General features: G+C 40.1%; 1 protein-coding gene across 1 annotated transcript in view; it reads left to right on the top strand.

Annotated features, from left to right (window-relative positions):
- Window positions 1–16,610, top strand: part of LOC106713338 (unconventional myosin-XV) — a 94,165-nt gene that overhangs the window by 31,751 nt on the left and 45,804 nt on the right. The window contains exons 2-17 of the mRNA XM_045679772.1: window positions 94–250; window positions 8,484–8,734; window positions 9,235–10,340; window positions 10,409–10,572; window positions 10,647–10,876; window positions 11,161–11,379; window positions 11,651–11,739; window positions 13,399–13,537; window positions 13,859–14,071; window positions 14,254–14,383; window positions 14,610–14,773; window positions 15,152–15,242; window positions 15,361–15,530; window positions 15,925–16,112; window positions 16,218–16,352; window positions 16,432–16,589. Of these exons, the coding sequence (XP_045535728.1) occupies window positions 95–250; window positions 8,484–8,734; window positions 9,235–10,340; window positions 10,409–10,572; window positions 10,647–10,876; window positions 11,161–11,379; window positions 11,651–11,739; window positions 13,399–13,537; window positions 13,859–14,071; window positions 14,254–14,383; window positions 14,610–14,773; window positions 15,152–15,242; window positions 15,361–15,530; window positions 15,925–16,112; window positions 16,218–16,352; window positions 16,432–16,589 (3,603 nt within the window). The 5' untranslated portion in view covers window position 94. The remainder of the gene's footprint in view (window positions 1–93; window positions 251–8,483; window positions 8,735–9,234; window positions 10,341–10,408; window positions 10,573–10,646; window positions 10,877–11,160; window positions 11,380–11,650; window positions 11,740–13,398; window positions 13,538–13,858; window positions 14,072–14,253; window positions 14,384–14,609; window positions 14,774–15,151; window positions 15,243–15,360; window positions 15,531–15,924; window positions 16,113–16,217; window positions 16,353–16,431; window positions 16,590–16,610) is intronic.

Here is a 16,610-nt window from a genome sequence, read left to right as displayed (position 1 = left end):
TTACTTAAGCCAACTCAGGCTACTGACCTTTAATTGACGCCAATTTCAAATAAAATCTTGTATATTTTTAACATTTGTTTTGTTTGTTGATAGGATGGCGGGGTCGGGGGGGTCTGGGCAGCTGGAGTGGGCGGAGGGCGCGGCGGTGTGGTTCCAGCCGCCGGGCGCGCCCGCCCCGCTGCCCGGGGACCTACTCGAGGTACATCGCGCCGCCCGCGTGCTCCTCGTCAGCGCACTCGTCAATGGACAGGTCAGCTATGTTTGAACTTTGATAATTCGATTGATTATTACTCCTTTATTATGTGTATAAAATTATAGGGTGGACTAGACCAACGTTTTATAATTAAAACTACACTATATTTATAAAAAATGCCTTATGATAAAAAATCTCACGATTTCGTTAATTATAGCTCATGCTTAAAACTAATTTGTAAGAACTAACTTCGAAACAACATTAATTAGTTATTGTTCATCGATGAATTATCACAAACAATGCATTCAATAGCAACAGCTATTGAAACTAGAGCAAAATTATCACGTACCTGTGTCAATATGTCAGTCGTATGATTGTGGAAAGGCGATGGAACACGTACGACGTTACAAACCGACATACTCGCGTATTAATGATAGTTGAATGCCCCTAAATTAGAGTAATTGGAATCAAATCAATATTGTATTATGTCAACTAGGAAATAATTTAAAAAAATCATTAGGTCCAATTTTTTATAATTTTAAAAACGATAATATCCAGAAGTAGCTGTCTATTAAAATTATAAAATAATTTATACAACACATAATATCACAAAATACAGATAAAACGTAATCAATATAAATTTAACTAGTTATTAAAATGAACGAAAATGATTCATACAAATCGTTTGCATGTCACCGTATCCATTTCGGAATGTGAGAAGCATTCAATACCTTTGATGATAACATGCCTGATATTAGCCTCCTTTTCCACAAACCGACTAATACTGCACGAAATATTATTTCTATGAGCAGTTGTTGCTGCACTAGTGGTAATAGAACTAATGTAAACACACTGCCAATAGAAGTTAGTGGTCAGTACGGCTGGTTATGCGCGGCTATTCGCTTAGAGGAAAGGGGTCTTAGAATGCCGCGAACTCTCTACCCACATTCCTGAGGCCCGGCGATCGGCGCATGCCTTTTCTCGCTGCGACGCCTGACAGTTTTCTAATTCATGTTTTTAATTATCTACGCTGATGACTATCGTAAATAAACTGTTGATTATACTGATATCTATCTATGTTTATTAACGAAATAAAAAAAAATTAAAGTATTCATCTCGTTAACATTAATCAAAATTTATACATGACATGTTTTAGGTTTTATTATTAATCTTCTTACAACTTACAAGCTTATTTTAATAATCGATTAAAACCTCAAAATTGTTAAACACATACGTATGCCAGATTTTAATCTCGCATAAATCTGGCTAACTTAAGATAAAGATACTGGCAGCAACTAAACGACATACTCTTACCGCTCCGTTATCCTGTTCGGTACCACACAGTTAGCTTACGCCACTTTACTAGTTTTGCTGGCATCTGGTCAATTCAGTTACAGTTCGCGCGTATAATACGCCACAACGCTAATTTTAAATAACTCGTGCAAATAGTGATGTAATTGTTCGTATTTTAAAATAACAGACAGAAAGTGGTCGAAATTAAATGTGAATTATTCATGAAAGTGAATGTTTTCATACGTGTTATAATTGGATATATTACAATAATTTGTGAAGTGTGAATTGATATAATGTTGCAAGTTGTGAAAAATGTTTCTATTAAAAATAAATAATATAAAATACCAGTAATTACGGCATGTTAAATATTTTGAAATAATCGAAGTTCGTCTATAATAATGAAATTTTACCTGTTAATAAAATTTGTATTATGTTTCCTGAGATGTCCGAAGTCCTTTATGAGAGAGTACATCGCTTCATTCCTTCCGGTGCGCCCCAACTCACGTCACGTGACAGCTCCGCCAGCGCCACTACCGACACTAGCGCCTCTAGCGGACCTAACCTGCAACTCCAAAACCCGGGAGCACGCCACCAAGCCACCACCTTGTCATTGTTCGACTCATAACCGAATTATTTTGGTGGAATAACCGCCAGAAAGAACTTGTCTGGACTTCGGACATCTCAGGAAACATAATACAAATTTTATTAACAGGTAAAATTTCATTATTATGTGTTCCGTTCGATGTCCGAAGTCCTTTATGAGAGATCTGTTTGTTATCTTCTGGTGGCTTGTGAAATAAGAACGCAACAATGTGATAAAAACACTTAATTTTTCGTTAAAAAGATCGTTAGAGGTATTTTGATCACTATTCGCAATTTAATCGATTCGGATGATTTGTATTACTAACCCGGAAAAAAGAATATCTTGATACAAGTAATTGAAAAAGCGATTGCTCCAGTTTTGCTCGGCTATGTAGTACACATATGCTTAGCCTTTTCGTGGCATCATCGTCATTCTCGGGCTCGGAGCCCACCGTAAACTAGGGACGACTAGGCCACAGTCAACCGCCCGGCCCAGTTCGGCTTGGTTGACTTCACGCTATCTTTGAAATTTCTATGCAGATTTTCGTGGCATCGAATATCCGTTATGCAGTTGCCAGCACTATTTTCATTACATAAATAAACGGAAACGTCAAAGTACTATCAGACGAAATTTAACTTACACCCAGATAAACATGTGAATATGTGAAGCTCTTTCGACATATTTAGCAAGATAAGTGGTCCTGAATCAGTCTTTATAATAATATATTATCTGAGAAAACAATAACTTACTCAAACAGTGATAGAAGTAAAATCGTTATTTTCTAAGCAACACGTAGCCATTCGTAAAGCTAATTCGTGAAATTTTAGTTACGTAAGACTTAACATGACAAAAAGAAAAGAAAGAACAAAATAAGATTTTGCAATGTTTAAAAGTCAACTGATTTGACTTACATCCCCGTTTTGATTATCTGTTCAAAGAGTAGAATAACTATATTCAAACTGTTAGACGGGGAATTACAAGATTGTCGGTACTTAGCATAATTTGTATTATGAACAAAAAATTATTTCAAGTTAAGCGATTTAGGACATTCCACTTTCAGTTAGCTTATTTTAGGTAATGAAACGGCTAAAAAGCAATCAAAACATCTTATCAATATAAGAACACCTATAAATGTATGTTTTCTTATATGTACTGAGATCATATCACAAAATAAAGCTAATCTATCAAGCGTTACAGCCCTTCTAGGGGCTAGGTTGGCTCATGACAGTGTGTCGGTGAAACTGACCCAGAGGGCAAACCATCGAAAATCTTTTCTTCTTCGGATGCTTGAAAGGTTTCCATCCAGAAGAGTGCCACAACATATACATTTTTCCGTTACTGTCAAGTGTGTGTTAACGTATGGTATAAATGGCAGCAGGGAAAGCAAAACTTTTCCTGACGAAGTCGTATTCCAAAATCTATTGAAAGAGTCGCGACAACATCTATTCGAGTGTAATAAGTCGGCTGTATTAAAATTTGTTAAGTAGCGAACCGTTATTACCGCATCAGTTTTGCTGTTGTTAAGCTTAATATGCCCTGCGGAGCCTTATTGGTCTGGTGAGCGGTGAGGAGCCGTGAAGTACTGTCCAACTTTGAGGGACAAGTACGATGTCTAAAACTTTTTGCTAGAACCGGAAAATACTTTGTCAATCCTGAATGCTCTACAATTGTACTGTCCTGTTTGAGGGAGCAATAGGTGCTATAAGGTCGTTCACCAGTGCAATTACACTTGTCAATCTCTGAAGGTATACATAACGTAATACTGTCCCAGTTTGGGGGAGCCAGAATTACGCTTGTTAATCTAAGACACCTTACAGTCATACTGTCCTAGCTTAAGGGAGCAGTAGGAGCTTCGAGATGCTTGACTAGTGCCTGAAGTAAGCTTTTCAATCGCCGAAACGTCGCGAATACTACTGTCTGGGATTGGGTACTGTCCCAGTTTGAGGAAGCAGTATGAGTTTCCATGCTTTCTTTAAGGAAAAACAAGCGTTTGTCGCGCTACAGTTATTGGCAATGCAACTTTCCCCGTGGGGTGATGAAAGTCGCAGAATTGAACATCCTAAGAGGCAGGGCCAGCTCAAGAAGTCAATTGCCAAATGCTAAGCGATCCCATGTCATCTTGTCCCGGGCAAACATTTTGGAAGTCTTGACTTGTTTTACGTGTCTACCGAAACACCGTAATCGTTTTAAATGAGATTGGCTAATGTTCTTCTATAACTGTCAAAGGCGACGAGCTTAGGCTACAGAGATATTAAAGCTACTATCGTGTAAAAGCGCTTGAGCTTGCGCTTAAGCAGCGATACGCGCACATTACGTAAAACTCTGCGTTTATTCACAATCAAGAAGTCGTTCAGGTATTTTAGTTGACGTAAACCGTGGTTGCGAAAACGGACGACCGGCGAAATTGACAGATGTACACAGCATCGGTGCAACTGCAGACACGTCATCCGCTAACATATGTGACGTAATGGATTAGCAGAAACGAAGGTCAAGCTTCAATGACAACCGCAATGCACAGTACAAGTTAATTACAACGTGATCTTAAAATATTCACCTTAAAAGCCGAAGTGTGCAGTCTGCGCGACCTAAACGCCATGAAAATATTGAGCCATCGATAAGCGACAATAAATTTGTAGATATCGAGCATATCTGTAAGGAACCCGAATACTTAGTACCACAAACTATTTCGTATCAAAATAAAACTAAAGGTTGCAACTCGATTAATTGACAACATTACTATGTTAATACTTTAAGATAATGTTCGCTTTGTCTGTTGTTCTCTGCTACTGAGTGTACAGGTAATAGCGGGTACTTCTAAAATTGGAGCTACAATGGCATGACTATCGTTCCATTTTTTTTTTTTTTTTTTTATATTAAATTCTTACACAAATGTGTTCTAAAACTAGTTGATATGATTGTATCACTTCTAGTACAAAGAAAAATCTATATACATATAGAGGATAGTCATGTTAGTTACACTATTTATAACTCAAGAAAGGCTGAATCGATTTGACTGAAAATTGGTGGGCTTAGAACCAGGAATCGTACATAGGATAACTTTTACCCAGTTTTCTATTTTTTATTCCGCGCGGACGGAGTCGCGGGTAAATGCTAGTAAAAAATTTATTAAAGGTGATTAATAAATAAAAGGTAATTAACTATGGTTGTTATTAAAACTCTGGATTTTACATGGTGAGATTGCGCCAGACAGCCACCACAAATAACCTATAGTCACCTTGTTTTATCCTAATCCTATTTATTGCCCCTCCCCCTCTTTCTTTTTCGATAATGTCAATATTTGCGACTGTTTTCGAGTTTCACACTTGGTACGATTTAGAACAATAACTTCTGAAAGGGGGGTCCAATGACAGCTATTAAAGTAATTTTCATGCAGCTATTCTTAGCAACTCTAAACCGGGTGGCGACTCATTGCATGGCATAGATGTACAAATAACTTATTTACGAAGGTTAATAATTTGACCGCACTTTGCTATAGTTATTACTATGCCTCTGTATCAGGCGTATGAATCATTAGACAGAAATCTATTTAACAATACGAACAGCACGTACGCGGTACGAGTTTAAACAGCTACAATGACAAGAATGTGTAGCGAACCTAAGAGGGCGCGTCATGGTGAGCACTGCCAAAAAGGTATCTTGACACACTATTTTATAGCTTCGTATATCGTAGCACTTAAGGTTGAGTGTAATTGACGTACTAAAATTCGTCCAGTACGGTAAGGATTATCCATTTGAAATAAATGTATTTCAATAAATTAACATCTTGGAAACATATAGCACGTAGAATATATTTAAAAAACAAATGACATGTTAACGATCTTGGTTCATTGCAAATTTCGTTATAGACGATTATTACACATGTACCTTGTAATTTTCTTTTTATTTATTTTTTGCTAAGACGGTGTATACTTTTTCGGTTTGAACAAAAGAAACACTATGAAATAGCCTTTTCGATTAAGATTATACTGTAAAAACCAAGAGAACAGTGAACTTTTTTACTTGTAATGACATTTATTTAACTAACTATTCTATAATATCGAACTATTTGCGAGGTAGTTAGCTTCGAATTCGGCAATTCGTACGGAGTTTGACACGTCTCAACGATTTCCTGATTGTTACAATACGCTTCAGTAATCTTATAATGTACAAATTGACACGTACGCAACATAAAAATAATGGAAGTTAATACTTCGAAGTATTTCAAATAGGTCAAAGAACTAGCGTTCCGTAATGTGTAACGTCAACATAAGTATGTAAAACGACATCGATAACGATATAAATTTTCCATTTCCTCCATGATCTTTAGTATGGATAGTGAAGCTGAAGCCGCAGCTCACGCAAGGATCGAGCATCGCTATCGTTAATGCTCGAGCTGCATTTGGATCTTCGAACCGCACAAACGTCTCGAGGCTCCATCAGAACTTACTCGTTTCGTCCATTTGTTCTGCAGCATTCGGCAACAACGACTTTCCCCGTAGGGTGATGAAAGTCGCCAAGTTGAATACCCTAAGTGGCTGGGCCAGCTAGAGGGTTCAACAGCCGGCTGTTAACGCTGTTATACTCACGACCGTCGAAGTTTTCTTGTAGACTCTTCTAATATCACGTGACGCACTTCTTCAAAATGTTTTAACTTATAACTTTGTAATAAAGAACTTTTTAAAGAACTATTTGTTTGAAAACCTAGGGACGACCGTTCGGTTTGAAAAACGACGCAACAATGACAAGGTGGTGGCTTGGTGGCGTGCTCCCGGGTTTTGGAGTTGCAGGTTAGGTCCGCTAGAGGCGCTAGTGTCGGTAGTGGCGCTGGCGGAGCTGTCACGTGACGTGAGTTGGGGCGCACCGGAAGGAATGAAGCGATGTACTCTCTCATAAAGGACTTCGGACATCGAACGGAACACATAATAATATCTGTCAGTCGATGCGCGTTCATTTCGCGCCAACGCCGAGCAGTTCGCCGGATATCTGCGAAGCTTGCAACCTCTCCTGTAGCTCCACAGATTCACAAAATTCAACATGGACACGACATAATCTATTTCACAAACGGAAGATAAGACAAAAGGCGCGAATGCTGCCGAAGTCACCAATTTTGAAGACTTCAAAAAATAAAATGGCTGACGTAAGACATAGAAAATGGAGATCAATGTCCGTTCGGAAGTTAAAAGAGTTGTGTTTGGAAGTCATGTTAAACTATGTAAGGATTATTTAAGTAGATATTTGATCGGAATTTTTTCCTCCCTCGGAGTTTTTTTTTTAATTTAAAGAAAACACGTATTTCTTAGTCTTGGACCAAAAAAATTAAACAAAGTTCAAACCAAAAAAAAATCACGTACCTATAAATATATTTAAAACAATTTGTTTGTTTAGACAACTTGTTTTGTTATAGAAATTAATAAAAATATCCAAAGTCACCTGAATATCATTTGTTATCGAGACTTAATATGTAATTTATACTGTGATATCCTTTTAAATAAATATTATAAGCATAAATTATCGTTATTTTTTCGCAACATTAGTGTCAAGGATACGTCCTGTTGTTTTATGTCTAAAGAAAGGCCTACATCATAATGTCCATTACTTTAAAACTTTAAATCGTAAGGTTTATACTCCCTTGACAAAAAAGATAAAAGTGTTAGTGGTGGACAACTGTTATTACTTAGGAGTATGAAAAATAGATAGTAGCCGATTTTCAGACCTACTGAATAGGCTTATAAAATTTCATAGAAATCGGTCAATCCGTTTCGGAGCAGTATGGTAACTGGTATTGTGATACGAACATTTTATATATAGGATTATATATTATTAAGATCATATTTCTCGGTCCGTTTAACAAGCATTTAAAGAATATTTCATAGTGGTGTTGAGAGGGAAATTTCTCATGCGCTCAGATGAACAGATTGTATTATGTCAGTTACGTCATGTCACAGTGGCGGCGGGAGACGATAGTTTTCCGTCTGGCTGCGGTTTCGTGTTGTTCCTCGATTACGTTACCGCGTTTATAAATGTAAGCCAGTGGATAATTGCATTCCTTATTTTAAATGCTTAGATTAACCTTGACTTATGAACTGACTTAGGAATATAAAACTAGTTCATATTCAACATATTTAAAGATTATTGTATTTATCTGTATGATTTTAAAGTAATTTAAGGTTTTGTAAAAGGTTCTGCAAGTGTTTCCCTGTTCTATACTGAACAAATAAGTCATGAACTTTTTCCTTGCACTTCTACGGCGACTATCGTCAAAAAGTCCTAAATAAGTCGGACCCATAATTGATTATGCGAATCCTCATGAAAAATAAATATTCTGGTACCTTGCAATCCACTGCTTTAATGTAACTTTTATTTTAATTTCTAGACTTTTCATCTTAAAAGTTAACACATTTTTATCCCCAACAGCCCCAGACATTCGCTCTCCAGATGGGCAATGGCGAAGAGGAGGGCGACCCAGTGTGGCCGCGCGAGGAGCTGGGCCCCACCGGAGTGGAAGACATGACGCGCCTCCATGACCTCCACGAAGCTGCGTTACTCTGGAACTTGAAACTGAGATATGAACAGGGTCTCATTTATACATACGCGGGTTCCATACTTGTAGCTGTCAATCCTTACAGACCTGTTGATTCGTTGTATGGTCTGCAGACTGCTAGAAGGTAACAAAACTTCGTCGTTTAGTTTAAATTAAACATGATTCTAAAATGCAAAAGTTCTTATAAACATAGTTTTCCACCTTTTTCTATTGGCAATGTGATGTAAAGATGGTTTGCAATGGTTTAATGCTAGTAATTCAATCATCTGATATTGACGTCAAAGAAAACACCACTTTTAAACTCTTTAAAAGTACGCAGCATACACACAATTTATGAATGGAAGGTCTTTGGCATTGTATGTCTTGCGGCTGCACAATTAAAGTGTCATTAGACATTGAGCATGGCACACAACCTTGACACTCTTAATGCAACCTGTACGTCAGTTTTGTTATCTAAATTTTCGATGTGGGCACAAGCAAGGATTTATGTATCTCACACTATTGTGAGGATGTTTTTTTTTTGTTGAAATTAAATAAAAATCATTACCTCGTAGTATGATTATCCAAATTAGTAGTAGTAGTAATAAAACATTGTATGCTTCAACTTTTTTTCTATTACCATAGATACCACGCGGCGGAAGCACTAGGCGACCTGCCTCCTCACTTGTTCGCGATCGCCGCCGCCGCTCGGTCATCTCTGCCACACCCTCAAGCTATATTAATATCGGGAGAGTCGGGCGCCGGGAAGACAGAATCCACCAAATTAGCAGTGCAGTTTCTAGCCGCAGTAGCCCCCGCGCCGCTGGGCAGGGCTCCCGTCTCCGAACAGATATTAGAGGCAGCGCCATTACTGGAAGCATTCGGAAACGCGAGGACACCAAAAAACCATAACTCTAGTCGTTTTGGAAAACTCTTAGAACTATACTTCAAAGATGGCGCCTTAGCTGGCGCAAGAGTAGCACATTATCTACTTGAAAAATCAAGAATTGTCACCCAATCGCCGGGCGAAAGAAATTATCACGTATTTTACGAACTGTTGGCGGGATTGGATGAGGAACAGAGACGTACGAGAGGTTTACTGACAGCGGAGCATTACTTTTATTTAAATCAGGGAGGTGACTCCGGAGGCGCCGGCGCGGGAGCCGATTGGTCCGCTCTGTGCGGCGCTATGCAAGTGCTAGGCATCGGTGACGCAGAAAGAGAAGACATTATAAGAGTATTGGCAGCCGTTCTTCACTTAGGAAATGTGTACTTCCACAGAAGACAGTTGCATCATGGGCAAGAAGGAGTTCAGTTAGGAGGCGGGGCCGAGGTACGCTGGGCGGCGCATTTATTGAAGGTTCCCGCAGAGGCACTAGCTCGCGCCTTGACAACGAGGGTGACGGCCGCTCGCGCAGAGCGCATGAGGTCACCTCTACCGATAGACCAGGCTTTGGACGCCAGAGATGCTTTCGCAAAGGCGCTCTATTCTTCCCTTTTCAACTGGCTCGTCTTAAGAATTAACTCGATAGTCCACCGCTCAGGTCTACACGACGCTCATCGGATATCTCTCCTCGATATCTTCGGCTTCGAAGACTTGGAAGAGAATTCTTTCGAACAACTTTGTATCAATTATGCGAACGAAACGCTCCAGCATTATTTCAATAAGCATATATTCAAATTGGAGCAACAGGAGTATCAGAAGGAGCGATTGGAATGGTCGAATCTTACTTGGAACGATAACTCTCCAGGTATGTTGCACTCTCATGTATTTATTTGCTTTTCATTCTGTTATTGCTAATTTTATTGCCGTTTTCAGTGATCCAGCTTCTGAGCAAGAAACCTGTGGGCATCCTGCACCTACTGGACGATGAAAGCAACTTCCCGCGCGCCTCTGACGCCTCTTTCCTGGAGAAGTGTCACTATAACCACGCTTTAAATGAGTTGTACTCAAGACCTAGATTAGGAGCTAACGAGTTCGGTGTAAGTTAAATTTCACGTTTTAAGGAATCAAAGCAAAATTATTCGAATTTTCCTTATTAACGGTCTTGTTCCAGATTAAGCATTACGCGGGTCAGGTCTGGTACAACGTTGAGGGCTTCCTCGACAAGAACCGCGACGCGCTGCGCGGGGATGTGCTGGAGCTGTTATGCAGCAGCGATGTACCGCTAGTCGCTGAGATGTCTGGCCAACTGCGGGCGCAGCACGACAACAACAAGACATTGCCCCGCGGCGCTAATGGACGTTTTGTTACTATGAAACCGAGAACACCCACTGTAGCAGCTAGGTAAAGTACCTCCAAACATTCTTAGATTAGATCATATTTTGTACATTTATCCGACGTTCTTACGGTGAAGGAAGACATCGTGAAGCAACCTGCACATATTAGAGAAGAAATTCAAAGAAATGTGTGAAGTCAACCCGCATTGAGCCAGTGTGGTGGACTATGGCCTAGTCACCCCTGACTTTGGGCAGGCTCCTAGCCCTTGACTGGGGACGTATAGTGGGCTGATGATGGTTAGATATATTCGAATCCTCGTGATTTCTTACGTTACATGTTACTTTGACTAGGTTCTCAGACAGCCTGCACCAGCTGCTGGAGTCGATGACGCGCTGCAACCCGTGGTTCGTGCGCTGCATCAAACCGAACACGGACAAGTCACCGATGAAGTTCGAGCTGCCGTGTGTACTGGCTCAGCTGCGGTACACTGGCATGCTGGACACCATCAAGATACGCCAAACCGGGTACCCTATACGGATACCTTTCCAGAACTTCGTAGACAGATATCGGTGAGTATCTTTATATCCATAGTCGCTGTTCAGCAATTTTCTCCGCATAGACCTGAAAACACATTAAGTAGACTGTACGTTGTACGCTCTTTCTGATCGTTTCCGTTCCTAGTTTTATGCAGAACTGTTCAGCCGTTTCGTGGTAACAAAACTTCCATCCAATCTTTTGCTTTTAAAGTGCTAGTGAAGTAAGTCTTATGTAATAAACAGTCATAAAAAACGTCGTATCAAGAACTTTTTTTAATAAAAAATCTAAATATTGTATTTGCAGGTACTTATTGAAAACGAACCCACCTCGCGCTACGCCTTACCGAGAAATATGCAACTCCATTCTTGCGGAGATGCCACCTACAGGAGCTGGTAAGAAAATAATGAGAATTACGTATTTATTCTCAACTAGCTGTTGCCCGCGACTACGTACGCGCGAAATGAAAAAACTTGTTAAGTGGCCTTTGTTTTCTTCTAGGTTATATTCTACATCAATGCTATATTTCAACGAGATTCGTTGAGCCGTTCTGGAGATATCTTGTAACAAACATCCATCCATACTTTCGCATTTATTCTATTACTAAGAAGATGAACCGATGGTTTCTGAGCCCAAAACCTCTGTGTGATATCGTCATACTGTCATTATCTTAGACAAAACAGATAAATATATATACATTATGTTTTAAACGGAGGCACTTGGTCCCAGTAAATTGAAATGCACATTTAATGTAGTAAATAAAAGATTTATGTTTATTAATATTTTACTCGTGGGTTATAAATTACTCAAGCTTTAAGAAAGCGTTTCAACATAGGAATCGATCACGCCTACATCTTCATTGTTACCACCTAAGATACGACTTACTGTATGCATAATACAGTCAGATGTATAAGGCGATGGATTTGCATGCGTTTTATTTGAACGATCCCTCTCCAGAGGGACTTACGTGCATTGTGTGTGCGATAGGCTGATTGTGGGAGAAAGGAATCAGTCGGAATTCACGTTAAGACTTGTGTACATGTGAATAACATTCTAAAATAACTTACTACTGTTTCAAGACGTAAAAGTGAGTGTGTGTGCTTTAAAAGTGCGAGTGTAATCACTTTAGATTTTGTTTATTTCTTTATAAAAGTACCTTCAAAAAGTAAGTTTAAAAGATATTCTCACAATCTACTTTTGTGTAAGACGGTGAATGAGTAAACTCACCGTATGCTAGAAGAGAATAACAGTTGGTTTCTGAGACCAAATCTTTGTATAAAACGTATCGCTATCCCTGTTATTATCTTTGACAAAACAGAGATAACTATATTTTAAAACGGGGATTTTGGTCTCAGAAATCTACGGTAAGTTATCATCCTTAGAAAAGAATGGAATAGATAACGGAATGAAGTGTATAGTTTTATGGATGTGTGTTAGGAGGTATCTCCAAAACGGCTCAACGGATCTCGATGACATTAAAAGTAGAGTGTAGTCTGGAAGAACACATATAGACTACTAATTAATGTTTTTATTCCGTGCGGACGGAGTCACGGGCAGCAACTAGTGCAATATGAAATAGACGAGGTTTGTGTGACGTCTTTACAATCTCTTGTCAAACTGTTATAAAATGCAATCTTCAGAAATGTGTGTTGTAAAAATAACGTGGCTTACGCATCCGTGACTTGGCGGGGAAAGTGTTACACTTGTTGATGTTACGTGTTAAATTACTTACCGAGAATCTGTTGTTACATGCCGTAAAAATGTACATCTTAGAATTCGACGTATTAACAGTTCTTCATCTTTATAACTCTCGACTAGCTGTGGTTGTAAGTTTGTCGAATGATTAACGTTCCATACACTACAAAATGTTCATTCATACTCAGTTCTTTTTTTCAAAATACCGTTCTAAACTTTGTCAATTTCAAAGCTTAGTTCTTCGACTTAATCATAAACTTTAAGTATATTTGAATGGACCTTGCAGTTTACTTTATAAATTTTATCAGTAGAACATATCAATTTGAACCTTAAGTCATACTAATTGTGTTATTTTCTAGCCGGCGCGGACTATCAGCTGGGCGCAGCGCGTGTGTTTGTGCGCGAGGCGCTGCACCGCGCGTTGGAGCGAGCACGAGCTGACAAGTTGCGAGCCGCCGCTACTACGCTACAAGCTCACATCAGAGGATACCTTGCTAGGTTAGTTATTGAAACAGGGAGAGTCACTGTGAATATTAAAAAGAAAAATTATTTACTGATTAAAATTATACTTTTACTATACGTTTCCACTATCAAAACACTTGAATATTACAAAAAAAAAAAAATGGGACCCATCTGCAAGCACTTCCTTTCGATTAAAATAATTCTTATCAAAATCAGACCACCAGGGGCGGAGATTCGCAGTAACACACATAAAAAAAAAAATCAGTCGAATTGATAACCTCCTTCTTATTGAAGTCTGCTATAAAACGATAATATTGTAATATGTATAAAGTATTAAATTGTAATGTTCGTGGTTAGGAAACGTTACAACCAGTTGCGCGCGTCCACCGTCCGCATCCAGTCGTGGTGGCGCGGGTCACGTGACCGGCGGCGGTTCGTGCGCGCGCGGCGCGGCGTGGTGCGTGCGCAGGCGTTGGTGCGCGCGCGCCGGGCGAGGCGTCGCGTCGCCGCGCTGAAGGAGCAGAGAGATGCGCAGAGACGCCGCCAGGAGGCGCAGCAGGCGGCCGCCAAGTAAGGAGTACTAACTACTCAGAATTGTTCCCATTTGATAAATCATATTAAATCTACACTAAGTGACGCTCTTAATTTAATAACTCTGAGTGCGGCATTTAGTGTATTACCTATATCGTGAGTGAACTAAAGCTTTTCTGACTTAGCTATAGATTACTAATGATAAATGTTTCCATTGTCAGACGTCGTGCAGCGGAACAGAAGGCGAAGGCGGAGAGCCTGCAGGTGCTGGAAGTACCGGCGGAGCTCGCCTTCATACTGACCAAGGTCGACGAGATGCCACCCCCACACACTGAGAAGAATATTACCAAGGTACAATATTAAAAGGCACTATATAGATAGCAAACGCACTGTGGGGTTCGCGACATTTGACACATATTGTTATCCTTCATATTCCCTTTAAAAAATATATGACAATGAATGAGGTTCGAAAACAATATAAAAAACATATATTTCTGAGTGTGAATTTGTTTTGGAAAGTAAGAATTGAAAGATGAGTTTTATCTCAGTTTAAAATACATATTTGAATCTTCCCCAGGTGTCAGGCGACGTGTTCGCGGAGGAAGAGCGCATCCAGCTTCCCAAAGACCTGCAGCAGTTCGCGTTCTCCAAATTCAGCTCGGTATACTTTGCGGACGGCGGCCAGCTCAGCCCCAAGAAGCAACCCATCACCAAACCTTTCCTCTCTAAAGCTGCAGTTAGGTCTGTATTGATCATTACTGGAAATTTGGACTACCCACAATTTTAAACGAAGTCTTTTACTTTATAAAGCGCACTATATTAAACATACTTATTTTGTTAATCACACAAAACACAATTTTTTTTTTAAATATGACAAAAAAAAGTTTTCGCATGGTTTTTAACTAATATGTACGTATTTTTAAATATCTTGGTGTTTCAAGGTCATCTGCGCACTGCGCAGTGAGCTCCCCCCGCATCCCACTGCGCCCCAACACATCTAAGGTTTAGTTCCGGGTAAAGAGACCTAAGATGTTCCAAATCAAGATATTTGAAAATCTGTACCAGTTCGATACTTAATTTACGATTAGTTATAAAGTTTTGTATGTATTTATTTTTCAGAGATCAAGATTTCAACGACGCGATCGCTATATTCAAATTAATACTGCGTTGGTGTGACGAGTCTGCTGCAGGGGACGACACACGGCAAAAGGTAACTCAGAAGAAATTAAAAAAAACAACTCCAATGATCTGAGGGACCCAAACAATCACTACTAAAATATCTTTCAGTGATTTCAGATGAAAAAAAGTTATATATTACTTGTGTTTAGGTGTTGGCGGATTACATAGCGTCCCGCGGGATAGCGTCACGCGGTCTGCGGGACGAGATCCTGGTGCAGTTGGCCAACCAGGCGGGTATAGGGGGTGCCACCAGCGAGAGGGTCTGGAAACTCGTCGCCCACTGCCTCGCCTCCTTCCAGCCCGGCCCCGCCATACACAAGTCAGTTTATAAGCTTACAAAAACGATAAAAGAAATATAGATATGTTATGTTTTGCGTGAAAGTATACAAATATTTGCAGTTAATACTTGTCTAAAATACGAAATTTATCAATAACTAGCTTTTTCCCGCGACTCCGTCCGCGCAGAATAAAAAAAAAAAAGAAAACGGGGTAAAAATTATCCTATGTCCTATTCCTGGTTCTAAGCTACCTGCCCACCAATTTTCAGTCAAATCGATTCAGCCGTTCTTGAGTTATAAATGGTGTAACTAACACAACTTTCTTTTATATATATAGATATGTTATGTTTTGATTTAACAAAACAAAATTATACAAAATGCATCTTGTATTGGATTTTTAGATTAGTTCTATTAATTTGTATTTTTTTTGTACAGATACCTATTAAGGCTGATATCAGAGTCGACTAATGGGCGTCAGCGTAGCCGGCTGCTGCGACTGGTGGGCGGTGCGGAGGCGACACAAGCTCGGGCCGCGGGCGTGGCGCGCCGGGCCCCGCCCACTGCGCTAGAGTGGCGCGCCGGAGATAACGCCATGCCCGCCCTGCCTCTGCGGTTGTACGATGGTATTTATTTATTTATTTAGATACCAAACAGCTCTATACAATAAAACACACTTATATAACTGAAATACATGTAGAGTAATGATTAATTTAATATTCTTTTCGTAGATACCTTGAGACATGTTAGCGTAGACGCGTGGACGACGTGTGAGCGCGCCGCGGCCGCCGCGCTGGCCGCCGCCGGACACCAGCGCGGCCTCACCGGCTGGTCGCTCACCATGGAGCACAACGGACAGCTCACAGGTAATGTTCTATAACCAATATCTCATTCATTTATCATGTTTTATACCTACATGGATAACATAATTATATGGTTGTATAGAGTGGGCGGGGTGCGAGTACGCACTGGACGCGGTGGGCGAGGTGGAGGCGTGGCCGGGCGGCCGCACGGAGCCGCTGCGTGCGTCCACATCACGCACTGCGCCCGCACCGCCACCGCGCGCCTCCTCCGTCGACACAGAGCGAGCTGTGCGACCACAGGTATGTACTAACAAACGTCAT

The sequence above is a fragment of the Papilio machaon genome, chromosome 10 (genome assembly GCF_912999745.1).
Source record: "Papilio machaon chromosome 10, ilPapMach1.1, whole genome shotgun sequence".
NCBI classification, from domain to species: Eukaryota; Metazoa; Arthropoda; class Insecta; order Lepidoptera; family Papilionidae; genus Papilio; species Papilio machaon.
Note: the sequence above shows the minus strand (reverse complement) of the source record. Positions and strands in the feature narration are given on the sequence as shown.